Here is a 27,314-nt window from a genome sequence, read left to right on the forward strand (position 1 = left end):
ATAATTTTGTAATAATGCAAGGGCAATCGATTGCGTTAATCAGTCTCGGTTCGCTGCGAACAGCGGATCAAAAGTTACTGCAAATACATGAAATTTGCACAGGGCTTTTCAAGAGGTGGGGAAGAAAAATCGCAATTTCATAGCTAAAAACTTGCAGATACAGTCCAGTTTCAGTTTATCGAATATGCCTTGTAGTACGAATGTTCGGGTTTCAGTGTGCAGCAAATAGCCAAATAGTATTAACATGAAAGAGAAAAAGAAGTGCAAAAAAGTGATGGGTTATTACATAAGAAATTTTATTATTATATAAGGAAAAAATAGGTACATTATCTTAAGCAGAATACGAGAAATATTGTTTCAAGTAGCCATTAACGTAGTTTGTAAGTATCCATTATTCAAGTACCGACCTGCGTACAGTTACAACGCACCTTTGCAGGACATGATATATCATGCATCTATTGTATTTTTACTATTTTATGTAACCTGGATTAACTCGAATAAATAATCGAATTTCTCCGTATTTTCTTCCTAGTTTCTCTGCTGTCAGTCCTATGATGCTCTGAAGGCTATTTTTGCAATCCTTGGGATCTAATTTATAGTTCTAAAAGGGTGTATCGAATCAATTTAACTCGCTGTGAACAACGGATCACAACTCACAGCCAAAAAAACCTAAAATTTCTTAGAAATTTCTTCGTATATTCTCAGCTGTTGGTCCAACAACGCTTAAAAGTTTGTTGTTTTTTTGCGTACTCTGAGGTGCAATTAGCCTAGAAAGAGTCGTTTGAAGAGATTCTCAGACAAAAACGTTTTTGAACTCATGAATCACAAAAAAAGGAAGGCTTTTAATTTTTGCAGTCGAAAATTGCCCCATTCCAAATAAGATAGGATCAATTGTTTAATACACTGTTGCTGCGAGCAACGGATTAATAGATACAGCCGTGAAAACGAAAAATGTCTCCGTATTTTCTCCGCATAGACTTATATGCAACGGAATGATTGTAAAATTTGAGAGTAAGCAATTGGCGCAATATTATTATAGCATTGTCAAACAGCTGCTATTGTAGTTTTACAGTAAAGTTTATACATTTTTACTGCAGTTAGGCACGAAGAGTAACGACGTATTAAGAAGTAATTTTGAAGTGACGATATGAGCAGGTATAGCGAAAATGGCAGCCTACTAGCAAAGTTACTCGTAATGTGTAATAGTTATATAACGGATACCCTGCGCCCAAGTCGAACAGTTAACTGATTTAAATGATGAAATTCAGCCTGCTAACAGCATGGTGTAAGGTAACTAGTTGCGTTTTTGCGCAGCCCCGCCGCTTACATGACGTTATTTTGAGCACTATTTTTAAAAGCTATAAAACAGCCGTTCATTTTTACGTTCGTACCGTATTTGACGGGGCCGGGAATAATATTGAAATGTTAAATAATCGGTTACAGAAGTTATGTTGTACTTTTTACGGGAGAAACGGAATTCTTGTCGTGATGCCATGTGGGGATTACGTGACATTACTACTGCGCATCTCCGTTTAGAGCACACCTTGTTTCCTTACACCGCGGCTAACAGCATGGCACAGATCATAACTCACGTCCGGAAAAATTCAGCCATACCACATCCGCGAGTATACGAAATACTCACGTAACATAAATACATAATATAATTCCCCGTCGCCACTTTTTTACGAACTATTATTACATTACAGGGGCAATTTAATGATTCGCGCATGTGTGTGCGGTATCTGTTTAACCGTAATTGGTTCGCCGTAATATGAAACAGGAACCTATAATAGTTCACGATTCATATGCATCCTCCACTACTTTGTAAGCACGTTAGGCAACTGCCAGTTATCCTTTATGCTATAATACAGCGCTCGCACCGCCCGTTCAACACGGGTATAAATGCTAGGCGCATCACGCGCCCAGCAGCAATACATACGGTTGTCATGTTTGCTAGCAGGACGTGTATCCCTGCGCTTGTTTCTTCGAGTCTTCTCATTTTTTCGTTAATTCTCGAGTAACAATCATATCAACGAGATCCAAAAATGGGTGGACTATCAAGCTGTGATAGGTGAGAAGTATATACCGGCCCGACTGGGTATCGGAACTATTACTGAAATTTGGTCCATTGTGCTGGAGGACTTTTTTCGTCGAAACCCGCTTTCGAATTGTTAAAAACAATGCTCATCACTTCTCTCATCCGTAGTGTAAATATTGCCACTAGATTTTTATATTTTCGATGTTTTATATTTTCGTGTTTTCACCACATTAAGTGGTTAATTTGAATCGTTGTTTAACTGCATAATACCAAGCTCGTAAAATGAAATATCTGGTTATGAATGCATAATTACGTGGATTTCATTTTCTCTTCCGTTACAGCGAATTTCAAGATACAGTGGCCTTCACCATAAATGGCGTGCCGTATACAGGTTGGTAATTACAAAAGGAGTTCCTACAAATCTAATAAATCACAGTCTTAACGCAAACGATTATCTGCACGTGAAGTATGGTAAAAATTATATATGATAAGCTTGCTATAATTGTACAAGGTGATTCTTTACAAATAGTAGAGACGGTTATGAAAGAACACGGGGTTCATTCTATCATTAGCAACTAAGTGATATTCTACGGAACGCAACATTTAAGCGGTTACATGGGTTTTGAAGAGCAAAGAAAAAAAAAATATATATATATTTTCTCTAATTTTTAAAAATTTATTAAAAGAATTATTATATTCCAACTTTAAGCATATCAAAGAACAATATTGAAACAATATTTTATAAAATTTCTATCCAAAAATTTGAAAACCCAGCTGTTGAAAGCTGGTTTTCGGAGACCCCTTAGAAAAAATATACCTTGTGGCGATCAGGATAACTTATGATGCTTTTGCGTGAAATCAAAAAAGCAAATATTTTCTGTTAGTAAACGGAGAGAAAAATCTGAGAAAAATTACCCTGCTGTTATAATCGTGATGTAAAAGACACCTAATGCAGTTTTTACCGTGCTGAATCAGAAAAATGCGTCTTCACTTTTTAAATTTTGTGCTGCCGAAATACATAGTTTCTAAGCGAGGTAGTAATTTTTTTCATAAAAACCTATAATTTTTTTAACATGCATCAATAAAAACTGCATTAGGCGTCTTTTACATCACGATTAGTAACAGCAGGGTAATTTTTCTCAGATTTTTCTCTCCGTGTAGATGAGTAGGGCAGAGCGGGGTCTGTTGAGCCGCGGGGTCTAGTGCTCCACCTATAGTATTATGCACACGGTGTGTGATATCTACGGGTGGGTGGTATAAGACGAAGCAGGGGGTTGAGGGACCCGCGCCACTGTTGCATTAGTCGCCGGCCGGCATTTGTTTTGGGTAGGAGCACGTGATGTTGGAAGTTTAGTGCTAAAAGTAAAAAAACATCGTGCCACTGAAATTTGGTTTAAAAACTACGAATATTATCATACGGTCATCAAGTAAGTATATTGTGATTTTAACATGATTACTGTTAATGTTTTAAGTTTCATAAATAAATTATTTTCAATAAATTTTTAGTTATTTAACATATTAAATGAAATTCGGGGAAGGGGTCATTTGAGACACAACAATTGGGGTCGAATGAGCCATGTTTAGTCATGTTCAAATGACTTCTAATATTTAGTCACGTTAAGAAAAATGATAAAAAGTTTAATAAGAAGAAGAAAAAAAATGTAAAGAAAACAAAACTTCCGTCAGACACCAAAGAGGATGATTATTTTTGTCTAGTGTGCGCTGAGTCCTATTCAATCAGTCTCCCAGGAGAAGAGTGGGTACAACGTACTAGTTGCCGAGATTGGGCTCATGATAAGTGCACTTCTGGTGTCAGTGCATTTTATGTTTGCATGAACTGTGACAGTAACTAAACTATTTAAGTGTTTTTTTTTCAATACGAAATTTATTTAAGTTTGTTTTTGTTTCTATGTTTCATATATTTTAATATGACAAGTTAGTATAACCCAATGGCTCTAGTGACCCCGTTGGATGGTTCAAAAGACCCGGCCTGTGGGGTCTTATGAGCCATATGACTGTTTTCATTATAAGGTAAATTTAGTATAGTAAACAACGGATTTGTTAAAGTTTTTTGATCTCAATATGTAGTCCAATACATAAACGACTGATTTAAAATTAACTCTTTTGTTATTATTTCTTTGAATGCACCTTACACTGATTTGAACAAAATGCGGATCAAGTGACCCCGCCTGCCCTACCTACAGCTTGTGATGAAACGAAGGTTTCAACAAAAAATTGAAATTATAATTTTTGTTATAGTCTTATACGGAACTTGTACGATTTTAGGGAAAAATTTAGACCATGTATTGTCTTGCAAAGCAAATTTTGATGAAAGAAAAAAGGATCCTTCGTTCAATTATGAGTTATACTCACGTGCTAACAGAAAGTATTTGCGTTTTTGATTTCATGTGAAGCTATCATGACTTATCCTGACCACTGTGCGGATAATTTTTTCTAAGGGATCTTCGAAAACCAATACTCAACGGCCAAAATTTCATATTTTTTAATAAAAATTTTATAAAATATTGTTTTTTTATATTTTATTAAAATGTGTCATTTATTACATTAAAAAAAAATTAGAGAAGATATACTTTTTTTGGCCTTTAAAACCTATGTAACCCCTTAATTAAGCATAAGCAAATAATACATTTTTTGCAAGTACAACGTAAAATTATGTGTATAATACTGCTGTATAATGCATCCCTTAGTTGACGAAAGTACACCATCTGGCACATCATTGAACGTATACCTTCGCGAGCATGCAAACCTCCGGGGCACTAAAGCTATGTGCCTCGAGGGTGGGTGCGGAGTATGCATTGTGGCCGTGAATATTGGCGGCAATACAATGGCAGTCAACTCCTGTCTGGTTCCCATTCTAATCTGTCATGGGTGAGTGTAAAACTATACTAGAATGCCAAAAATATTTATTATTCTATCCGTTATAGTTGCAACTTTGTACATGTGGTTCTTGATAATCATATGAATATTATATGTGCAGCATAGTGTAGATCAAGGTATAATTATCCAATATCTTCAGCTTTTTGTTCTTGAATGGTAGGTGGGAAATTACGACGATAGAAGGCGTAGGCAACCGCGGCTCGGGGTACCACCCGGTGCAAGCAAGATTGGCCCAATTTAATGGTTCGCAATGTGGTTATTGCTCACCTGGGATGGTTATGAATATGTACAGGTAATGATGATTTACACGCTGTCACGCAGATATTATCGGCTTACGTTCAACGTGGCCGTCAAGAGGGACATTTTATGAACAATATGTGTCGGTTCCAATTGTTCTAGCTTGTCGCGGGAAAAAAAACAGCCGACAATGAAGGATGTTGAAAACTCGTTTGGAGGTAACATATGTAGGTGCACTGGGTACAGACCGATTCTAGATGCTTTTAAGTCACTCGCGTCAGACGCTAATTTGGAATTAACACAGAAGGTTCGAGACATTGAGGTGAAATACGATTTGAGTTCAAAGATACAAAAATTACCACAAGTCACTTTGAAATTCCGAATTTTATGAAGGATGAAAATATGTTTGTAGGAGTTGTGTGAAATAAAGGTTTGTTCAAAAACCGAGCAAAGCTGCAGCGGTTCGTGCGCAACGATACAAAAGAGCAAAGGCATCGGGTTTCGGCACATAATATTTGACAATGCTGAGTTCTACAAAGTTCCTACCGTAGACGGGTTGTTTTCGATTTTTGAGAAATATCCTGACGCAAGCTACGTTCTTCACGGTGGCAATACAGCTCATGGTGATGATACAGCAAACACCTGCCGTTAATATTATTCCCAGGTACAAGTATAATCGCAGTTTTTGTATTTTTAGGAGTATACAGGAGTAAGAAGTCTCAGCTTTACATCGATGTGAATGATATACCTGATTTGCACCGGGTCGAGTTAACCAAGATCGGTTTGGCATTTGGCGCTAACTTAACACTGACGAAAGCCATGCAGAGTTTTAAGAAATATTCAACCTACAAGGGATTCAAATATTTGAATCTGTTAGCGGATCATATCGATCTGATCGCTAGTGTCCCCGTACGCAACGTAAGCTATGTCATACTACTGTCGAGGATAGAGGTATATGTTTAATGGTTTGCATTTGATTTGCAAATTGGAGAAAAATTTCAGATAGGCACTTTGGCTGGTAACTTGATGATAAAACATCAGCACCATGAATTCCCATCCGATATTTTTCTGATCCTCGAAACCGTTGGTGTTCAACTCCACATCCGTAAGAATTTTGACAATTTTGTGACGTTACACTACATTAATCGTGTTGACTGCATTACACGTAGAAATCTTGGATAACAATTGATAATTTTCAGTTGAAAATCCTACAGACAAGCTGAGTGTGAATCTTATACAGTTTCTTGAAATGGATATGAGACATAAACTTATATACAGCATTATTTTACCGCCCCTCGAAAGCGAGTACGAATTTAGATCCTTTAAGGTATACTAATTGTAAATCTATTTACTGTTTAACGGCTGTAAATGCCATGCAATTACTATGCATTGTATACCTCCAGTTGTGAAACTCAGCTATTCTTATTGTTCGACGTGATTCGTACGTCATCAAATTCTTTTTAACTTGGAACAGATAATGCCTAGAGCGCAGAACGCGCATGCGCACGTTAACGCTGGATTTCTTTTCAAACTTGACGAAGGTGGGAAGGTTTTAGAAATGCCAAACATTATCATCGGTGGAATCAGAAATGATTTTGTGAGTATCTTCGGTGCATCCAAACGAGCCCCCAACTGAAATGTTGTAAATAATTACAGCTTCACGCGCGCAAAACAGAAGAATATTTGAAGGGTAAAAACTTGTTAACCAACGATGTCTTCCAGAGGGCGATCCAAGTTTTGCACAACGAACTCAACCCAGATCACATACTTCCTGATTATTCTTCTGAATTTCGGAAAATATTGGCTGAAGGTTTATTCTACAAAGTAAGTTGTACTGGAACAATTATGTTGTATTGTTAGGAGTCGCGGACGTATTAAACAATCGTGATGACAGATAATCGTTCCCGGGTTTCAGTATGTTTTAAGCATAAACCCGAACAATGTTGACCCAAGACTGCGAAGCGGGGGAATGATTTTAGAACGAGGGTTATCAACGGGCAAGCAGGATTTTGATACGGATAGAAATATATGGCCCCTGAATAAGCCACTGCCGAAACTTGAGGCCATATACCAAACATCAGGCGAGGCTCACTATATTAACGACATCAAGACAATGCCAGACGAAGTACATTGTGCCTTTGTACTGACTGACGTTGCGAATGGGTACATCGAGCACGTCGACACAACGGAGGTTATGGTAGGAATGATATTATTGTGTTTCGATTGTCTTGCCCTTGACTATTGTATTTTTTACCCTCTCGTGACACGCGCGACGTCCATAAGATCAGAGCGGTAATCTGCATATACGTAATTTCAGAAAATGAAAGGTGTTATTGCCTTTTATGACGTATCGGATGTGCCGGGAAAAAACGTATTCATACCAAAAGAAGCAGAGATATTTTATCTGCCCTTCAATGAACCCGTAAGCTGCCATATATATATTTGTAGATTATTCTATTGCTTACTATATGGAGTAGCTGCGAGTTTGTATCAAAAATCGTACTAACAATTTCCCAAGACGCGAATTGTTCAAGTATCTGCAAGTATGATTTCAATTTCAAAACTTACTGGCACTTTTTCACGACAATCAGATCTTGGAAACTTTCCAAACATTAATTAACAAATTCACAATATTGACTTCACTTCAAGGCTAGCAAATTTTTAATTAAACCGTGCAGGTACTTTCTGCCTCTGCGAAAATAAATTTTACATCACTGATTTTTTGAGACCGAAATATTTACTGTCGAAAAAAACTTGCACAAGTTTTTTATTGTAAATACCTCCGTAAGCTATTCGCCATGAGGAAAATTCTTTCGTCCAAAAATCAAACTTAACCTTGACTTGACTGAGCTAGTCGATACGAATTATGTACGTCCAATACAAGATATGCAACTACAATATTGTTACTACGGCATTACTGACGTCCACTTTCTTTGAACGTACTCCAGTTGTTTGCGGATAAGGAAGTTCTGTACGCCGGTCAACCGCTTGGGATGATAGTTGCATCGAGTAACGCAATTGCTAACGAAGCCGTGAACAAAGTAAAAGTAATTTATACCGGGTCATTTGAAAAAAAGGCAATCGTCTCCATCGAAGATGCAATTGCCTCGAAAGATGACAGCCGAATATCTACTCCGGTTGTTATACCAGCTGAAAGTAGAGGTATAGTAGTGGGGAAATCCCATCTAATTGCACCTGACCCGGCCGACTAGCACTGATAGTGAACTGACTGAACACGAACAAAGCGGTACCACTAACCGGGTCTCAAAATGGGTGCGTTCCGAAACTACCTGGCAACGTTAAAGACTCCCTAGAACAGATGCAGAGCTACTCATGAACTTGGAAGCGCAAAACAGATGAAAGACAGCACTGGGAGTTAATATCGGAACGCACCCAATGAAGAAATAAACCACGGTCTTCAATACAGGTCTGGAAACTCCAGTGGACGGGGTAAGTCGCTTATTGAAACTCGTTGGTAGCTCACTGGTCGCCACTAGGTTCGCTGCGATCTTCATATCTTCACCGGCGCGGGCAAGAACGGCCCGGGGGTTCGTATGTAAGATGGTGGTTCAGACAAGGACAGCACTAGTCGCCAAACGCGGTTTATACCAATATTGAGGTTATGTATATCACGATATTATAACCGCAGCGACAACTAGTGGCCCCACTAGGACCGAAACTTGTCGTTGCTAAAGTACGCATATGATCGTATGCTCCCAGCATAGGAGTTGCCAGACCTGTATGTAAGACCGTGATACCGTTTTATGTATACATACGCTTGTGTTAATTATGGTGTGCAGGAACTGACACTAAATACGTGATCAAGGGGGATTTCGTCTGCGGCGGACAATATCACTATACAATGGAGACTCAAACTTGTGTCTGTTTGCCCGTCGAAGATGGTATAGACGTATACACGTCGACACAAAATATTGACCTCAATCAAATTGCTATTGCGACATGCCTGGGTGTACCGCAAAACAGGTGAGCTGGTGCATGCAAGATTTCGTACCACGGATATCTTACATTCAACTCTCATAATTATATACTTATGTTGCACCCTCTTGGCCACGTGTTCGTCACGTATCCCTGTCGTTGGGGCGTCGTCAATGCCTCCGTTTAAAGTCAAATGGGATTAAATTGTTCAAAAGTTGACGCTAGAACACGTGGTCATGGGATCATACATGCAGGGTCATTCGTCGAATACTGGTCACGAGTGCGAATGAGGTAGCCGATGCTACCTGAAGCCCGGGCGACCTTTGTCTTAACATTGTTGCAGCAACAATGACCGCATGGTTAGGAAACTCAATGGTCGACATGTGGATCTTCCTCGAACCACGTGACAGCCGCGCCCACCAATCCCGGGACGCATTTACGATCTAGTATACCACGAATCTCGGGAAAGGCCCGTTTAAACGCCACCCGATTATACACCAATTGTGTTGTTGGACATCAAACATAATCGAAGGTGGACACATACCAATTCGACACAGATATTTATTGGACACAGTCCGATTGGATATCAAGTTTTATTCGACACAGCCCGATCGGACACCAGCGGTATTCTGGACACACCTTCAACAGACACCAAATATTGAATCAAAAACGGAACTTCTAAGACAAGAATCTTTCGTTTTCCGCATTCAGTCTGAAAATGGAATTTCAGCGTTACTTTTCCAGGTCTGACAATTTTGGTTTCAATTGACTATATTAAATATATTTATTCAATCTGTGGCGCTAGATGGATGGCCGCGCCCGCAGTCCCGCTTGTGTCAGCCGATCGGGCTGTGTAGAATCGATCTGCGTCAGCTGAATCTCGTGTCCAATACAGCTTTCGATAATTTTTGATGTACCGATAATGCTGATATCTAGGTAATCGAGTGGTGTCCAAACGGGGTTGACTTCGAATCTCTACTCATTTCCTCATTGACATATCGCTTGTGTTCAGAAAAGAATAAGGGTTCTTGTAGATTCACAGATTCACTTGTATTCCAAATCTGTATGAAAGCATGGATTTGAAAAATGTAACAATCCTTACCCCTAGCATCAACATACGCGTAAAGCGATTAGGCGGTGGCTACGGGGCTAAGATATCGCGTGCAGCCCAGGTAGCCTGCGCATGTGCCCTGGCTTGCCACAAATTAAACCGACCGGCCAGATTCGTGATGACACTCGAAAGTAACATGAGCTCGATTGGGAAACGATCTCCGTCGTATCACGAGTACGAGGTCGGCGTTGACATTAACGGGAAGATACAGTATCTGAACGTAAAACACTGGTCCAATTCCGGTGCAATTTTCAACGAATCTTCAAGTCCCGTAATAGCTTATCACTGTGGTAACTGTTACGACACAAGTACATGGACCCGCGAGGGATATGAGGTCAGAACCGACCTACCTACAAACACCTACTGCCGAGCGCCGGGTGCGTAGAATATAATTATAATTTGGCAGGAGTACTGTTCAAACACGCATGTATTTTCCGCATGACTAACATACTGCGTCGTATTCTGTAGCCTCCACGGAGGGTATAGCCCTGGCTGAGAATGTAATGGAACATATTGCTAGGGAGCTTGGTAAAGACCCCATGGATATTCGAAGTGTAAACATGAACCCGGCCGACAATTGCATTATGAACGAACTTATCGAGGACTTGAAAGTAACTGCCGACTATAACATGAGAAGGAAGGCCGTGGAGAGTTTCAATCGTGTACGTGTAGAAACGAAAGTTTATCCTCATTGAAGTTCAACTTTGGAAAGATTTGGGTTAGTTGTACATAATGCAGAGCGATTTTCTCTTCGCAGGAGAATCGATGGAAGAAAAAAGGTATTGCTATGGTACCTATGAAGTACCCGTTCACATTCTACGGACAATTTAATGTCCTGGTGTCTGTTTATGCTCGTGATGGAACAGTAGCAATTACTCACGGGGGTATCGAATGTGGTCAAGGAATCAATACAAAGGTACGCAGATAACTGACAGTGTGCATAACTTTACGAGTGATGTTATTTGCACGATGCACGATTTAAAACGAGGCGTATAACTTAAGTATACACGTGCGTGCTTGAGTGATCTTCATTTGGTATCGTATGCTTTAGGTTGCTCAAACGGCTGCCTATATTCTTGGCATTGATTTGGAGATGATTTCGATAAAGCCAACCACCAATCTGACATCACCTAATAATACTGTGACTGGAGGCAGCTGGACCAGCGATTCCTGTGCATACGTCAGTACTTTTGTCTTGTCAACACACCTACAACCCATACTCTTACACAGACGCGCGCACACACGCACAGAGCCACAGATACCTCTTTATCGATGGTTTCTGTGGAAATAGACGTATTTTGGTGGGCCAGATAGTACGGACGTATTCTGCCGGGTAACCTGGAACGGACATATCTCAAAAGATGCTTCAAGTTGTGTATAAAGCTCTGTATACACTTGCTGTAGCATCTTTTGAGATACGACTGTTCTATCTGGTCCGCCAAAATACGTTCTGTTTCCGTAGGACCTGTCGAATATGTGTACAGTCGGACCTCAACTCTCCTCCCTTATGGCAAGAGTGGGGGTAGATGGGATCTATGGAAGGGGTCTGAGGTAACGCCGGGATTGGTTCTCTGGGAACCTGGATTCTGTGGAATCCGATCCCAAGTTATCCATAGAATCGAGGTCCGGCTGTGTGTGGTCGGCTGACCATCTAGAGAAGGACAATGGACATACAGGGTGAGTCAATTGAAACGCCGAGAATGGGAGGCGCTTAGTTGATGAATTAGACCGTACCCCTCAGCCAATCTGGAGTGAGTCGATTGAAACTCCGAGAATGGGAGGAGCTTAGTTGTGTTGATTTGGAAGTAAGGTTCGAAGTCTGCATGTAGATACTCACTGTGAATGAGAAACAATAATATGTGTCAATAAAGAATGAGAGCAGTTTGAACACTGTTTACTTTAATACAATTTACCAGCCATCATTATTAACACAACTCTTGTTGTCATATCGTGACTATATTTCTCATTATCACTGAATACCTGTATGTAAACTTCGAACCTTACTTTGATCAACACAACTGAGCTTCTCCCATTCTCGGAGTTTCAATTGACTCACACCGGATTGGCTGAGGGTTACGGCTTAATTCATCAACCAAGCTCCTCCCATTCTCGGCGTTTCAATTGAATCACCCTGTATAATGGATATCTGGTGCATGAAACGTGGCAAGGTATACATGCGTGGTTTTCGATCTATCCCTGAACGATTCTTTGAAATATATCGCTGTCATAACTATATTTTCCTAAATGCTTCCTTTGTACAAGTGTACATTGTGTCTAAAGCACATCTGTAATTGGACCTTTAATGATCTAATGTTCATTGACAGGCTACGATGATGGCGTGCAAAGAGCTAATCAAGAGGTTGGAACCAATTAAAACAGAATTGCAGGAACCAACGTGGAAAGATCTGGTGTTCGCGGCTCATCAGAAGGACGTTGATTTATGTGCACGGTACATGTAAGTAAGACGCTAGACGGTTCGACTGCATATTCAAGTTGAACATTAATCATGACCTATAATACATTCACTCGTTATTCGAAAATATACAATAATAAATGCACATTGCACATACATAAGACATGAACTGAGGGTACTTCAATGTACCAGGTTCGCCGCAACGAAGGATGACGTGAAACCTTACGCTATCTGGGGATGCGCTGTAGGTGAGGTAGAAGTGGATTTGCTTACTGGCCAGCACGTCGTAACCAGAGTTGACCTAATGGTTGACGCAGGCATCAGCATGAGTCCGGAGGTGGATATTGGACAAGCTGAAGGCGCTTTTATCATGGGTCTTGGATATTGGACCAGTGAGGATTTAATATACGACCCAGAGACAGGAGTTCTGACGAACAATAGAACTTGGGTATAACTTTTCGTTACATACATACGGGTGGTCCATAATGTTGTTCTCACCCTACGAATTCATGCGCGAGGAGTTCAAACTAGGCGTAACAATGCTTTGCAGAATTATAAACCACCCGGAGCCAAGGATATACCTATTGATTTTCGCATCTCACTTCGCAGAAATGCTCCGAATCCACTTGGAGTTCTGAGGGCTAAAGGTATAGTGGTATTTTTGTCTTATTCGTGATACAAAGTAAGAAACGTAAGAATGGTATACAGCTCTATACCTAATTGGTTCTAGAACAGAATTCCTGTTTTTTCCGGCCTGTTTACCGGGTTCCTATAGGTTTGACAAACCTAATATCTTTGATCTTATATTGTTCTATCTAAAACCAATAACCAGCTGTAGCTGTAACCAGGTGCAAAAATTGAATGCCAGAATGTTATCAAAATACGTTGATTATAAATCACGGCGAATATTATAACTTAGTTTTGTTTTTTGATTCATTTGCTTGCGAAATGAGACTGCTCGAACAATTATTCCGTAAATGCGAACTCGAATAGAAATCCCCGAATCTTGCATACCCGCTGCTATCATCTTTTGTGGTTGACTCAAGCTTGAGGGTTTTACATGAAAAGTGTACAGTAATGTTTGATTACATTTTTGAAAGTTCCTACCGGACTGATAAATCTCAATTTGTGAAAAGGATTGAAACGTTGTCACACCGTTGTAAAAGGTCGCATCACAAACCATATTACAGTCTTTAATACATATCCATATACTACCAACTACCGAACTTGGCATGCGGCGGAGACGTAAAATAATCTATTATATCAGCGGTCGCAGGCGTAGCGTTTATTTTTTAAGCTCTCACATTTCCACCCATACTTTCGACTAGCTAGTATCATTTACCTAAGAGCTATTAAAATATGCGAAAACGCGACATGAAAGTTAAGTGATTGACCTGCGGCTATTGTACATCCACAAATTTTGGATCCACAGCTACCGGTGAGCCGTCATTGTGTACGAGCTGCGTAATTATGTTTGCGATTCGTAACGCCATAAACGCTGCCAGGGCTGATGCTGGAAATACTGAGAAGTGGTACGATCTACGTAAGTACCTTTATCTATAAGTAGGTACCTTTATCTAAACAATTTGTAGCTGCTATAAACATCGTCAGTCGCCCGTAACCCCCCTCCTCTGCACCTCCCCCACTGCAACCAGATCTGGCGCTGGCAGCTAATCTCGTGCACTCAAGAGTTACTAATTTATATACATATTATGTTTCGTTCAGCTGCTCCGATAACAACCGAACGGATCCTGTTAAGCAGTTTGACCAACAAAGAGCAGATGGTTATTTAACGTTTAAAATTTAAATTAAAGACGGAACAATGATTATACAACCTTAGGAAACAAAAGCATTCAGTACCGCACAGATTATCATTACCCACGGTTTCAGTATTTTATCCGAGGAAGCTCAATCGTGAATCTACAAGCAATTAGCTATACTGTTAAATTTAGTATAACAGCATAAATCCACATATCATGCCTAGTATCTGTTTCATTATTATTTTCCCAAAGACAAAGTTAACACAGCAGAATTACATTATCTCATTGTTTTGTTTTTATGCGCAATAATGTAGACTACCAAGTAGATATAAACTGTACAAGTAATGTATAAAAATATACTCAACTTACTTATTTATACTTTGTAAAAATTATCACTCACTAACGTTTTTCAACTGGGACCGCGTATTGAGCGTTCATACACAGGCCGATATTCCCATTCAGCCATTATTGTGATTCCAGACTCTCTTCGTTACCTCTAAGTTTCTCCCATCGATTTATTTTTTCCAAAGGGTAGCAGATAACTGCTGAAATGAGCATCAGCGAGCCAGAAATGTAAAACGAAACGTCATAACTTCCAGTAATATTCATGAAGACACCTGCAATTCGATATACAGATGTAGACAAATTATCTTTGCTACAGCTTCTCACCTTCGAAAAGACTGCCCATTTATAAATCTGGATATTGGCACTTTTCTCTTACCAGAAAGAGGTGTACCAATAGCCGCAGCGACACCTTGAAATAATAGCGCCAACCCGAAGGCATTCGTTAATTTCTCCAACCCTATCAAATCGACAATCAAGATGGTCCTGAGTGCGGCAAATACAGCTAAAAAAGTAAATTGTATCAATCGTACATCTGGAAAAACCTTGATAATGATCAATGTATCTAGCCCTGATCTATACTTATAATACAATATTCATTATATCGGTATAATATGTATATTAAATTTTCATCGAGTTTAATTGGACTTTTATTCAAGTCTGTTTCAATGCTGGTTTCACTGCAATGGATCAACAACCAGACGAAGCATACAAAATGTGAAAGTATATAAATTGACGACTATCAGAATTATATCATCATAGTGTGACCGGCCTCGAATTGTGCGGGAGCTGAATTTAATCGGTATCACACACCTGCACTGATAGCTCAACCTCAACATTTCGTATAAAGCGTAGGAAAGTAAACAGACTTGAATAACGAAGCTCTTAGTATTATTCAGTACCATGTGGTATCACTCACAAATACTGAAGCCGAAGACGGCTGCATAAATGAACTGATACTCCGTGCTAAAAGACAATCCGGACCCGATTGTGGCGATACCAGCAATACTGATGAACACGTTGTTTACGAGTAGAGCGTTGACACTTGGTAAGCTCGTGACAAGACCGCAGACAACACGCCCAATAGTGTTGGTTATACCAATAACGGACAATAGGAACGTGGCTGTTCCCTCGTCGATACCGGATATTATAGCTCTGTCTGGAATCGAATTAATATGAACCACCTTTCGTGCAATATCGATTATAAACAGCTATGCCGTAAAGCAATTGACGAGGTAAATAGATAGTAAGTCGGCCCGTGGTTGTAGGTTACCTGGGAGATACGTGAAAGGCGTATAGAATCCCATCATGGTTAAAGAGCCACTGAAGGCCAGAGTTAGGAATGAGGGACTTTTGAGAAGGCTAAAGTCCAGCATTGTCACCAATATACGTCGCACTCCTTCGGGGCACAAGTAGCAAGCTCCACTCTTCTCCTCGTCCACGTCTGCTTCTGTTGGGAGTCGCGTCACCGACATGTGATATCCAACCGAAGACGTCTGATTGAAGCGAAATATCTTCGTTAAACTATCAACAATGACCGATAAAAGAACCGTACTGTTACAGGTACTATTTTTTACCTGTGACTTGTAGTGAGACAACCTCCTCAATGAACCACCGTAGAATATGTCATCCCTATAAAATGGTCTCTGTATGTTGTCTTTGCTAGCAGTGGCCGGTCTTGATTTGTAAAACTTTTGACTTGTGTCGGAATTGGATCTGTCTCGGCGAACGCACACTGTATGTCTTCGTTCATTCTGGATACAGTAAAATATTTTAAAATGATTCACGAGTACAAACGTATATCAAATCCCAACTACTACCGAGAGTCAAATTATTTACTGTCGGTACACGCCCATTGAGACGCTCCAAGTCACCGCTCAGCAAATTGTTTTCCTCCTCGACGGTTTTCAATTCTTGATCAGAAAGAATTTTCACATCTGGATATAGTACGGGTTCCGACAATCTGTCGAGACTACTGTGATTGGATTTCACTTGCTTTCCCATTCCGTGGCTCTCTTTGTGAAGTGAATGCAATGATCTGCAGCTATAACAGGATGCATGAGCAACAAATCTGAAGATATATGCATAATAGATGGCTGTCATCCATCGGGATTTTTGCTTACAATTAGTCGATTTTACGCAGAATTAATTAACATATATCAGCTAAAGTGCATAATGGAAAGAGATATCTCCACACGGAACTTTTACCTCTAATAGACGTACCATGGACATCCGTGATGGATATGCAATACCTCTATTAGACATCCATTTAAACCAATTAATTAAATACCAAAATTATGTACATCAGAGCTTTATTGGAGATCTAAATGTCCGCTTGTTATACGTCTAATAGAACTGTACTAGATATTCAAATAGGTCTCCATTAGAAATTTCATGAATTTTGTGGAGAATAAATTTGGATCTCCAATGGACGTTCTTTCTATCATCTTTCTATCTTCTACCAGATCTTGATTGGAGATATCATGGATTTAATGGGTCAGAAATTATTACCTTTAGTCGACGTTATTTTTATGTCATCTACTCGAAAAGTCTAAGACCTATACAACACAGACTAGGCACGTAAGGATAGCCGAATACGTAAATATTGGGTGGAATTCGAAGTAAAAGAAAAGTCAGAATTGCTGGTAGCTTGTATAATTTGGAGGTTTCTTTTATATTGAGAGAAGGGAACGACCATTCGCCGCCTGGTGACTGTCTATAGTATATCCACTTATGTGCATGGATATTCATAGACATCCAGTGGATATCCATCACTGGCTTTAATCTGACCGTAAATATAGGGAATTTCTACAAAGGTCTATTAGAGATCCACCGTGGATATGAACCACTCATAGGGTTGTGGATCATGTATATGGGCCTCTGATAAATAAGAGTGTTCCGTGTGGGTAGGACTGGGTGGGAGAATAATTTAGGACGCATATCAGGTGTAATCTGTACTGCAAAATATTATATCTCTTCTATTCAAAAAAGGTATGATGGATTGAAAATTATCCGCTTAATCCCTTTTAAATCTCTGCTCGTCTGTGTTTCAAAATATACGGTATAATTGTAGTATATCCTGTAGTTGCGAAAGTTTGGAAAATGAGATTTCATTACTTTACGATATTAGGGCTGCTACCAAGCAACTGTGCGGCGGTCGCAAATTCAGTATTGTTGTTTGTACCAAGGAGTCGGCGTCCGGATGGCTGTGTCGTGTAGAGGCAACCCGCAGAACCAGATTTCCTGGACAATGGCACCATCTCAATCTCGGTCTTCTCCTCAGTAGCTTTATAAACCTTCACGCAGGACGGTGCCAAGGGTCGAAGCAACGCTCCGAAAACCGCACAATTCAGCAGCATTCCTGCACCGTGACAACATCATGTTAACATGCCTGTATGTGTTTATCTACGGTATATGCCAGTGCCGTAGGTATATACCTGGTATATACGGGGTCATTTATTGGTTGCTGAAGCCTGACCCTTAAGCAATTAGAGAGAGCTGCTTATACGAATTTCAGGTGAAATCGACTATGTTAGTCGCAATTGTATATAACGACAACCGATAAATAGCCCTGTATGTATTACATGTAAGGCCAGACGTGTATGCACGATAAGAAAAGTAGGTGTGTCCAGTAAATTGAAAATTAATACATAACAGACGGAGATATGAATAAGTAGATGAGCAGACCCGCTTGAATGAGAAATGCTCCTCTCCAACCGTAGTGATTAATTAAGATTTTAGTGATTGGCGCTAGTATAAATGCACCAATTCCTGATCCGCAAACTGCTATGCCTGTTGCTAAAGCACGCCAACGTTCAAAATAAAATCCAGCTGATATCACGGCAGGGACGTAAATGAGACCAGCTCCTATCCCACCTGATGAAAATAATATCAGTAAAGAGTCGATCAGACATGTTATATGTAGAGGGAAGTTAAAAGAAAAGACAAGGTGCTAGATATTTTGCAACACTGAGTAAAATGGATAAATCGTAATTACCCAAAACACCGTATGAGATGCACAAAAGTTCAATCGACTGGCCGAAGAATGCCAGAATTAGAGCTGAACAACTTATGACACTGCCAAGCATCGCTACCAGCCTAAATCCGTACTTGTTAGCTAGCGCCGACACGAACGGGCCTGAAAAATACCATGCAAATTTATCACCAGACTCGACTGTTGTCCGATGCTTGATGATGTTAAAAATAGTTTGTACAAATCTTAGGCTTTACGGGCAACATATATTGTGCAACGAGTTGGCAAAAGGCAAGATTCTCAGCGAGTGCGGTTATCACACGCACTCAGAATCATCATTGCCCACGAGTTGCACATGATATTTTTCACGATAAAAATGTAAAATTAGGCGATTTTTGCCTCCTGCTGAAAATACACAAAATAGACGATCTGCCCACTAGTGGCAAAATATTCCTCCGCCAGTAGACAAAAACAGTTTTACACAACGCGAGTATGGTTTACGAGTTTTTCTATGCGTGTTTTCCGTACAAAAAGTACCCGTTTCTATGACGGTCGAGTGAATCTGCGCATGCGCATACGCGGTGTACCGTAACGACCACTTTCAAGTCCTAGGAGTTAAAAGTGGTCTTTGTTGTACTTCGCCCATGCGCTGTGGCGAACAAATTTGACATTACGCGACCCTAACCCCAATCTCGCGTTTTCTGAAAAAACATGTAACACACTCTTGTTGTATAAAGAATCGTGTGCAACAAGGAGGTAACGGTTTTTTCACCTCGCGTGTTTGAAATATTCGTCTTCGGCTGACTTACGACTCATATCACAAACTTGGGCTCGGTCCGAAAAGACCGAGTTTGTCTCCTTGTTACACATTATACTACTTGCCCACAGTGGAGAAATAGCGCCCTTTGTTCATTTCCAGCTGGTGGCCAAAACCACCTGGTTTTACGTTTGAGTATGTGAAAAAATTATTTCCCGTGAGATACATACGCCCGGATTTCTCTTTCAACGTTGGTGGGAAATTTCCGAAACAAACTAACCAGTGATCAGGTAGAATCCACTCTGCAGAGAGCCCACAAGGGCGACTTGTGCCTTTGAAACGGATAATTCTTCGCAAATGTGAACTAGAAATACGCCGAAGCTAAAGATGATGCCATCCACAACCAAGTTACACATGAAAGAAGCTGCAACTATGACCCAACCCCAGCCACCATCCGGTGGAACGACCATCTGCACCTCGACTTCCTGATTAATTAAAATGAGATTCAGGAGAATAGTTAACACCACTTTGGTATAACTCAGGACTTTCCAAAATGACAGCTCTTGTTTTCTCAGGTATTCTACTATACAATAAAAATCCTTTGTGACAACAATAAACTGCACTCTGTTCGCATCGTGTCAGTTTTTTCAAAACCACTGCTGCTTTGGTCAGAGCATTGAACTAGTATATTATATTTTATAAAAAGGCACTGCATATTTCCGGCACAGCAACTTCATGTTACCCGAACAGTTTCCAAGTCAAGTTGCCACTCTAAACCTAAAAACTTTGTTCTTACAATCGATGTGAATAAGATATCAAAACTTCCGTTGCTAAAAGATAGACATTATTGCACTGGCTTGAAGTGTTCTTTTTTATGCTAGCCGTAAGAATTTTCATAACATCAGAGAAAAAAAGTTACATTCATCAAAAAGATGTTCGTAAATAACTTTTTCGGTTACGGAGTACAGTGAAGCAATATACTCGATCAGCATACTCTTTAAATTTCTTTGAAGTGAAAACAACCAAACTCGAATGATAGAATCAATATTCACTCCTTAAGAGTGAACTTTTGGACTCCAAACGCTTGGAGTGAATAAAATTACTCTGAATTTTACTCGACTTGGAATTGCGCTGTTTCCACTATCGCTTAGTGGTTTTTCATGCCATTGGAGCGAATTCTCACTCCAAGAGATCGAGGGAGATGCTGCTGAAAGCTATCAGCTGTTTTTTATTTCAAACTCACTCTGTTATCTGCTATTACCGCAATGCGTTTCACCCAACTCTGACCTGGCAAGACCGAGCCCTCCCAAGATGGTTAAAAACATACTCAATCAACCCGATTTTTTCTGTACGAGTAAAATTCAACATTCCTCAACGCAAACACACCCAAGAAATCAGGCAAGTTTAAATGTTTACTTTATTTTCGTCACGAATAATTTGAATCTTACCTGAAAAATTTCTTGATCGTCATCCATTTCCCTTTCCGAACAACCCCCTTTGCTATGACGACGGCCGTAACTCCGACTTTCAGAAATGTCCTCCACCTCCATGCACTCATTCCTGGAGTGATCTTTGCAGGAAGTTTTCTTCATCGTATTATATCTGCATTAAATCGCACACAGTGTAGGTTAATGAACGTGTAGATCGTGAATCAACATTATGATATCAAAGAACCGATTTTTCACGTTATAGGTTTACAACACATTGCGATATAGAATTTTATAGCACTGCAACGAGGAAGAAATCGATTGATGCAACTAAATATGCGTAGGCGGTCCTGGGTCACTAACAACAAGTATAAATGTATTTGTTGCTATTGCCCGTCAGTTCATATACGCTAACGAACGCATCAACGATTGGATCATCTTATGTCTATATACTAGTTGCGGTGACTAAATCCGGATTGATGGAATCCACTCCGATCCCGAAGGAATACTATACAACAGTCTTGCGGGTATCTCGGTTTCAACACGTGAACAAGTATTACCTCCGAGCCTATGACGATTGACTCTCACAGGTAATTCTTTATTGGATGCTGATTTTACAAAGCGCTCTGCCTTGGCCAATCTCAACTCTTTTGGAAGTAAGTATAATACCTACTCTGCACAGAAACTGCAGTTACGTTTGGTGCAGATACGTATAATATTATAAAAATTTACACACTATTCTACATGCATAATGTGATCATATTGTTGTGAAATAATTTTGACATACTGGTTACAGCGAGGAATTATACCATATAGCTCAATGAATATTTTATTCTCTTCTCAATATCCCCCTCGTGTCTTATATGCAATGAAAAATGTTGATTGTATTCTTTTGGTATCCCCTTCATGTTTGAGCAGTTTGCAAGAATATTTTACGGTGATTGGCCTGAAATATGATCGTCTTTAAGACCCTGGATGCCCCGTACATAAGCAACGGTTGAAGATGATCGAATAAATCACGTTGTCATTATTTAAAGTCTAAAGGTCAAATGATAAGAGATGCCTCCGAGCTTCAAGTTGAACGTTCACCCAGTTGACCTTAACATATAAATACGTAATTTAATTCGAATCGAGATTATTATTCAAAGTCTATTTCTATTCTCTCGTTGCAGCAACGTGGAATGTTATGCACGCACCACAAATGTTCATTAAATTACAAGTGTATGTATATCTATTTGTAAATACTCGCCTATACTTCGCAAATAATTCAACTGCTGAAGTAATATCGTTGTCGGCTGAGAAGATAAATGTACAGAAGTGTAAAGAAATCATGTACATGCATGAGATATAGGTTTCATAAAGCAGACTGAATCACGATGCATTTCAAGAATTTAATGTACAGAGAAACGTGTTTTTTCTTCAACAACCATATGACCTATAATAGTGCAGAAACTACAGAACTTTTTCACAATTCAATGAATGCCGCAAACTGCAGCTATCAGGGGACACTTGTACGCTTCAGTGAATTCGTGAAGGTAAACGCTGATGAAAAAATTCGAACTGCTAGAATTTCCAGGACGAAGCAATTGCAGCTGAACCGGTCAGCGAACATACGTTAGAATGTGACATTATATTGCACGTATGGGCTGTACATGGTTACGAGAAAAAGTAAGGAAGGCGATGATATCTTTTATTAATGCCGTCCAAATATCGAAAACATAAACAATGGCCGTATCAATGGTCAATATACTGCGTTATCGTTTTATCACTCTATTCGAAACAAAGACTCGCTGCGATACTGTAGCATATATTACAGGATGTTGGAATCAAACATGATACAAATGCACATTTATATCATCATGCACACATTCTACCATAATTTTCGATCGGACATTACAATATTCCATAACACCAGGTGTTATCCGTACAGCGTGTAGAGATCATACGAAACTCGTAATTGGAATACCTATGCAACTATGTGTGGCTCTAGGCAGTTGCATTCTTAACCCTAAATCACCGTTAAAATAATTCCACTAAAGAGACACACCTAGACGCATCAGCAAGTAGAGGCATGAGTAATGTACAATACATACATATCTGAAAATATATCGTACCTGATTTATACAAATCTAAGAAAGCACCTATTTTATACATGCAGTGCGTGCGTGTGTGTGTGTTGTATCGTGTAGTGTATTATATCATGCAGAAGGCTGAGGTGCGTCGTATTTTACTACGGGCAAACGTATCACCCTTCAAAAATGCAGTTTGCAGATTCACAGGATTCAAACTATATAACTTTACTCTGTTACCAGAAATTTCAACATACGTTATTAAATTAGCCGAAAGCTATAAAGCAAAGACGACGATACGCTACATTAAAACGCATCTTCCATTTGTCGCATGAATTGAAAATCTTGTACATACGCGTATGGCCATAAATAAGAAAAATACATAGACATAATATTAAAACGGCTTGACACACGTATAAAGTACGCACGCGCGCGTGAGTGTGTGAGTACAAGTGTGATATAAAACCATTAGCAATCAGCAGTAGGTGTTAAATGATCGTAGCACAAAAACTCCACGCACCAATTCACACGCACGTCGTTTGGCTGCGAAATAAGAGAAATACTAAGGCTGTGCTCTCTTCTCGCGGGTTCATTTACCACTCACTGCTCGTGCAGCGTTTGTATCTACTATGCTGCTGTCTCCGGGGAGCTGATCCGCGGTGACTTAATTCCCTATTTTCGATAAGACAGAAAGTAATACTGCGACCACCACGGTTTGTTACCGAAAGTACGAACTGAAATTTGAAATTCGAAATTGTCAAAAATTTACCGCAGTAATGCCCGCGGTGTAATGCGGTAAACGCATAATTTACAGACGTACATCTAAATGGGTCAACATTCTTTGTCATAAAAGCAAAATATTGATCCTTGCGCGACTCAATCTTCTCTTACGCTTTCCCGTGCAACTTTATCTACTGATGATCGTTCCAAAGATATATCGTATTATAAATTATACCAGTCGTGAATTTATAGTTTGAATTCCCGTTGACAGTTGCTTATCAATGCCCTGAAACGCAACCGTACACCTAGTCGTGAAAACTTCGAAGGATTTTAATTTGGATGTAATTTTTCGTCTCATTATAGTTTACAAGTAAAACTTTTAAAACCGTACGGATAATGTTAATATTTACTTTAAAAAAATGTGGTAAAGTCCGTTCGTTATATGTACCTATAATCACCCAATGTCACATGTCATGATACGAATGATATTGAATGGCGCAGAGAGGAACGTCGGGGAGTTGGGCGATAAACACCATTTTGACCAATCGGTGGGCAGATTCAAAAGAACAAACTGCTTTATATCACCCTGACGCAAAATGAAAAGTATATACTATACTATAGGTATATAGAACACTACAAGCCTACATTATGATTGCTTTTCAGCAAGCTGTCAGAATCATTGACGCGCGACAACGGAGAGCGATATCATTCGATATATCTACGTAGCTTGTCAGTATAACCTGGAAGGCATCCACTGTACATCGCTGTACATACTTAACAACATAATATAGTCGGTTATCATAATACGTCTGTGATATAACCCATGCTGCATGACATCTATTGTACCTACTACACCTACGCTTTCAGGGTGGCTAATTCTGGCAAAGATAGGATATATGCGCTCCTATATAGGTATGTCAGTTACATGTTTAAACAGTATCAAGTATCCTATAGTTATCATAAATAGTAATGTCCTTTGACGGCTCCCACTTCTTCTGGCGTACTTAGAATTTACATGAATTGTGTAAATTGGGGGCAAACTCAGTGCAATACAATTCATAATTAATGTATTAGATTCTGACCGGACAGTGGCAGTGGAAAAACACTATAATAAACATATTATTATACACAACAATGATTCACGCCTCATTTGCAGACATGATTCAATATTATTGGGCAGACATCAAGTACTGTGCAGTGTACAAAGAATAGAACAATGCGTAATAAGAATTCATATTTAATTCCAAATAAGCATTACCTAAAACATATCAACTTTGTACCATTGTGTATATACGTGTGTGTGTGTGCGCGCGCGCGCGCGCGTGTGTGTATATACCACTAATAATTGTGCTTGCTTGTTTCGACTGAAAAAATAATTATATATAAAATTTGTAATTTAATACTATTCACGGAAATTTCTATAATATATTGATTTATTATATATGTATCTGTAGTTCATAGATTCAAACGTAACGGCCTAATATCATTTTTTTTTCACATGTTCTTCGTATTACCAAGCATAAAATGTTAATTATACGTATGTATTTTAAATTTCAAACAGTAGAGTTGTGTTTCTGCTATACACAATTATATTTTATAATACATTATTACACTACCTATGTATGTCAGAAATTTACAATTATTGTTGAATAGTATTCTTGAATTTTCTTTTATTTCTTTCTTTTTCTTACAACTATAGAAATCATATAATTTCAACGAACAATAAGTCCTTCAAATGATAAGCCGCAGTAATGTATTTTACACTAATTTATTAAAGTATTGGAATTCCAACACGCACGAAGTGTTTTTGTCGACGAATAAGAAATGCGGGAATCAACATATTATTAAATTGACATTATTTTGAACATTTTATGAATGCGAAGGGAATTCTCACACCGACACATTTTGACAGATGGTCAAGTTAAACTCTGAATGCGAGTCATAATACAGGGTATTCATGTTAAATCTGCATATACTTCTAGGGTGTATAGGGGCTGCCTAGGCAAACATTTCGAGGCAAGACACCCATGGCCGGAAACTCATCCTAACGGCTGTGCGGGGCTTTGAAGCATTTGGTACCGCACGCGTGTTCGTAGTGTACGCAATGAATCAAATATGATCACTTTCGACCCAACGTTTTATTCAGCCGTAAACGATAATAAAAAGTTCTCGTGTGAAGTCAACAAAACGATAAGCTTTGGAAAAACGATAAACAATGAGAAAAATAACAAGACAAGCTTCTGTAGTACGGAATATGTAAAATTTCACATGTTCAAACGGATCTTTCACAATCAGTGTTCAAAGTGTCCGCCATCTTAAAGAAGGCACCTCGTGAAATGTCTGTTCATTGCCTCAGGTATTCCAGTGAGTTTATAGTTTTGTTGACTTCACGACTTCACATGAGAACTTTGTACTGTTGTTTATGGCTGAATAAAAGGTTGGGTCGAAAGTGATCGCATCTGATTCATTACACTACGAACGAGCGCGCGGTACCAATTGCTTCAAAGCACTCCACAACCGTTAGGATGAATTTCCGACTACGACTGTCTTACCTCAAAATGCTTGCCTGGGCAGCCCCTACAGACATTAGAATTGTTTGCAGACTTAACATAAATACCCTGTATTAAGAAACAAGCTTTGCATCCTAGTTAACTGAGCAAGAGTGAAAATTTGGGCAATTCTACAAGATTTCGTGGCAATGCAGGCACTAAAATGTGTTTCATGCAGAGATACAAGTCTTGACTTGAAAGAAAATCGAGGAACGCCGGGTGAAAAAAATTGTCTAAGCTTCTCTTGCGTCTGCTGTTGCCTATATCCTCGACCTACAATACACTGTATGTATGTATATGTATATAGGTATGTACCAGACTCAGATTAGGTATAGTCAAAAGTGGATGTACATAGTAAACCGAGAGAAGCAAATGCTGGGTGGATCCTCGTTTTGTCTTAGAAATGGTATGCCGACATCCGCACAAGATACTTATTGCATTGTAAATTTACAATGAACCATAATTTATCAAATATATTTTGAACAATTACATAACGCCTAAATATAATTGCAACAATCGCCTCGGACAGCTGACAACTGCTTTACAAGTGTGTGCATAATTAACCCTTTCTTCCTTCGTTATGAACTATAATTGAGATGAGAATTTGATCATCAATAACCTACATACATTACAATTTATAAGTATAAGGGGGATGCTAGCTGTAACGACTCGCTTTGGGGAATGTGATCACTTTGTTTTTCTTCGTTTCCTCCCAGTTAAATATCTTCCGAACCACTTGAAATTGGATCCTACTATATATAAGTCTGTAGAAACTCTTGTTGATTAGCTATAAACCAACTCTGAAGTACCGTTAAAATCGGTAACCCATACGTGTAGAAAAGGTATATATCTGCTTGAGTTAGAATGTCCAACGTATATAGGTATAATAAATTCACTAAACAGATTGCAGGGTTTATTGAAACTTGCTAATCCAAAAATTCTCTATCGAGGGGTCTAATTTAGTATTACTACGTTGTGTTTGGTAGTAACAGGGTGGCCACTAAACCTCCATAATGAAATCCCCCAACATTTCCAAGTTTTCCAGAAGAAATTTTGTAATTTTCTCTGACCATTCGCACAAATT

The 27,314-nt window shown here is 39.3% G+C and overlaps 2 protein-coding genes and 1 long non-coding RNA gene across 17 annotated transcripts; 2 read left to right on the top strand and 1 right to left on the bottom strand.

Moving 5' to 3' along the window:
• Positions 1 to 1,908: 1,908 nt before the first annotated feature.
• On the top strand, positions 1,909 to 17,709 carry LOC124219609 (xanthine dehydrogenase/oxidase). 9 transcript variants are annotated; one of them, XM_046627396.2, is made up of 24 exons: positions 1,915 to 2,071; positions 2,380 to 2,429; positions 4,747 to 4,927; positions 5,097 to 5,228; positions 5,336 to 5,495; positions 5,586 to 5,796; positions 5,871 to 6,091; positions 6,176 to 6,278; positions 6,373 to 6,500; positions 6,648 to 6,770; positions 6,830 to 6,997; positions 7,068 to 7,370; positions 7,491 to 7,595; positions 8,122 to 8,335; positions 8,974 to 9,157; positions 10,218 to 10,597; positions 10,689 to 10,882; positions 10,978 to 11,136; positions 11,272 to 11,400; positions 12,545 to 12,675; positions 12,826 to 13,081; positions 13,184 to 13,280; positions 14,066 to 14,176; positions 14,924 to 17,709. In XM_046627396.2, exons 1-24 carry the CDS (start codon positions 2,046 to 2,048, stop codon positions 14,926 to 14,928), a joined length of 3,771 nt encoding a protein of 1,256 aa, XP_046483352.1. In that variant the 5' UTR covers positions 1,915 to 2,045; the 3' UTR covers positions 14,929 to 17,709. The 9 variants fall into 9 exon arrangements, 8 of the variants coding, with proteins under 8 accessions (XP_046483358.1, XP_046483352.1, XP_046483349.1 ...); XM_046627393.1 differs by lacking the exon at positions 14,924 to 17,709 and adding an exon at positions 14,359 to 14,771; XM_046627395.1 differs by lacking the exon at positions 14,924 to 17,709 and adding an exon at positions 14,359 to 14,771 and having other exon boundaries at positions 7,089 to 7,370.
• On the bottom strand, positions 14,666 to 24,371 carry LOC124219612 (monocarboxylate transporter 14). Of its 7 annotated transcripts, none has more exons than XM_069135952.1 (13): positions 23,482 to 24,371; positions 22,142 to 22,187; positions 20,914 to 21,067; positions 19,746 to 19,950; positions 18,733 to 18,873; positions 18,423 to 18,611; positions 17,853 to 18,096; positions 16,575 to 16,779; positions 16,313 to 16,489; positions 16,009 to 16,231; positions 15,655 to 15,894; positions 15,115 to 15,240; positions 14,666 to 15,010 (listed from the first exon to the last, which is right to left on the bottom strand). In XM_069135952.1, the coding sequence occupies exons 3-13, from the start codon at positions 21,055 to 21,057 to the stop codon at positions 14,859 to 14,861; spliced, it is 2,046 nt and encodes a 681-aa protein (XP_068992053.1). In that variant the 5' UTR covers positions 21,058 to 21,067; positions 22,142 to 22,187; positions 23,482 to 24,371; the 3' UTR covers positions 14,666 to 14,858. The 7 variants fall into 7 exon arrangements, with proteins under 7 accessions (XP_068992053.1, XP_068992049.1, XP_068992050.1 ...); XM_069135948.1 differs by lacking the exon at positions 23,482 to 24,371 and adding an exon at positions 23,007 to 23,463; XM_069135949.1 differs by lacking the exon at positions 23,482 to 24,371 and adding an exon at positions 22,859 to 23,463.
• LOC138190957 (uncharacterized) lies at positions 24,338 to 26,443 on the top strand. The gene is made up of 2 exons (XR_011177113.1): positions 24,338 to 24,593; positions 24,756 to 26,443. It is a non-coding gene; the product is annotated as an uncharacterized lncRNA (long non-coding RNA).
• The last annotated feature ends 871 nt before the right edge of the window (positions 26,444 to 27,314 follow it).

The sequence above is a fragment of the Neodiprion pinetum genome, chromosome 5 (assembly GCF_021155775.2).
Source record: "Neodiprion pinetum isolate iyNeoPine1 chromosome 5, iyNeoPine1.2, whole genome shotgun sequence".
In the NCBI taxonomy this organism is placed as follows: domain Eukaryota; kingdom Metazoa; phylum Arthropoda; class Insecta; order Hymenoptera; family Diprionidae; genus Neodiprion; species Neodiprion pinetum.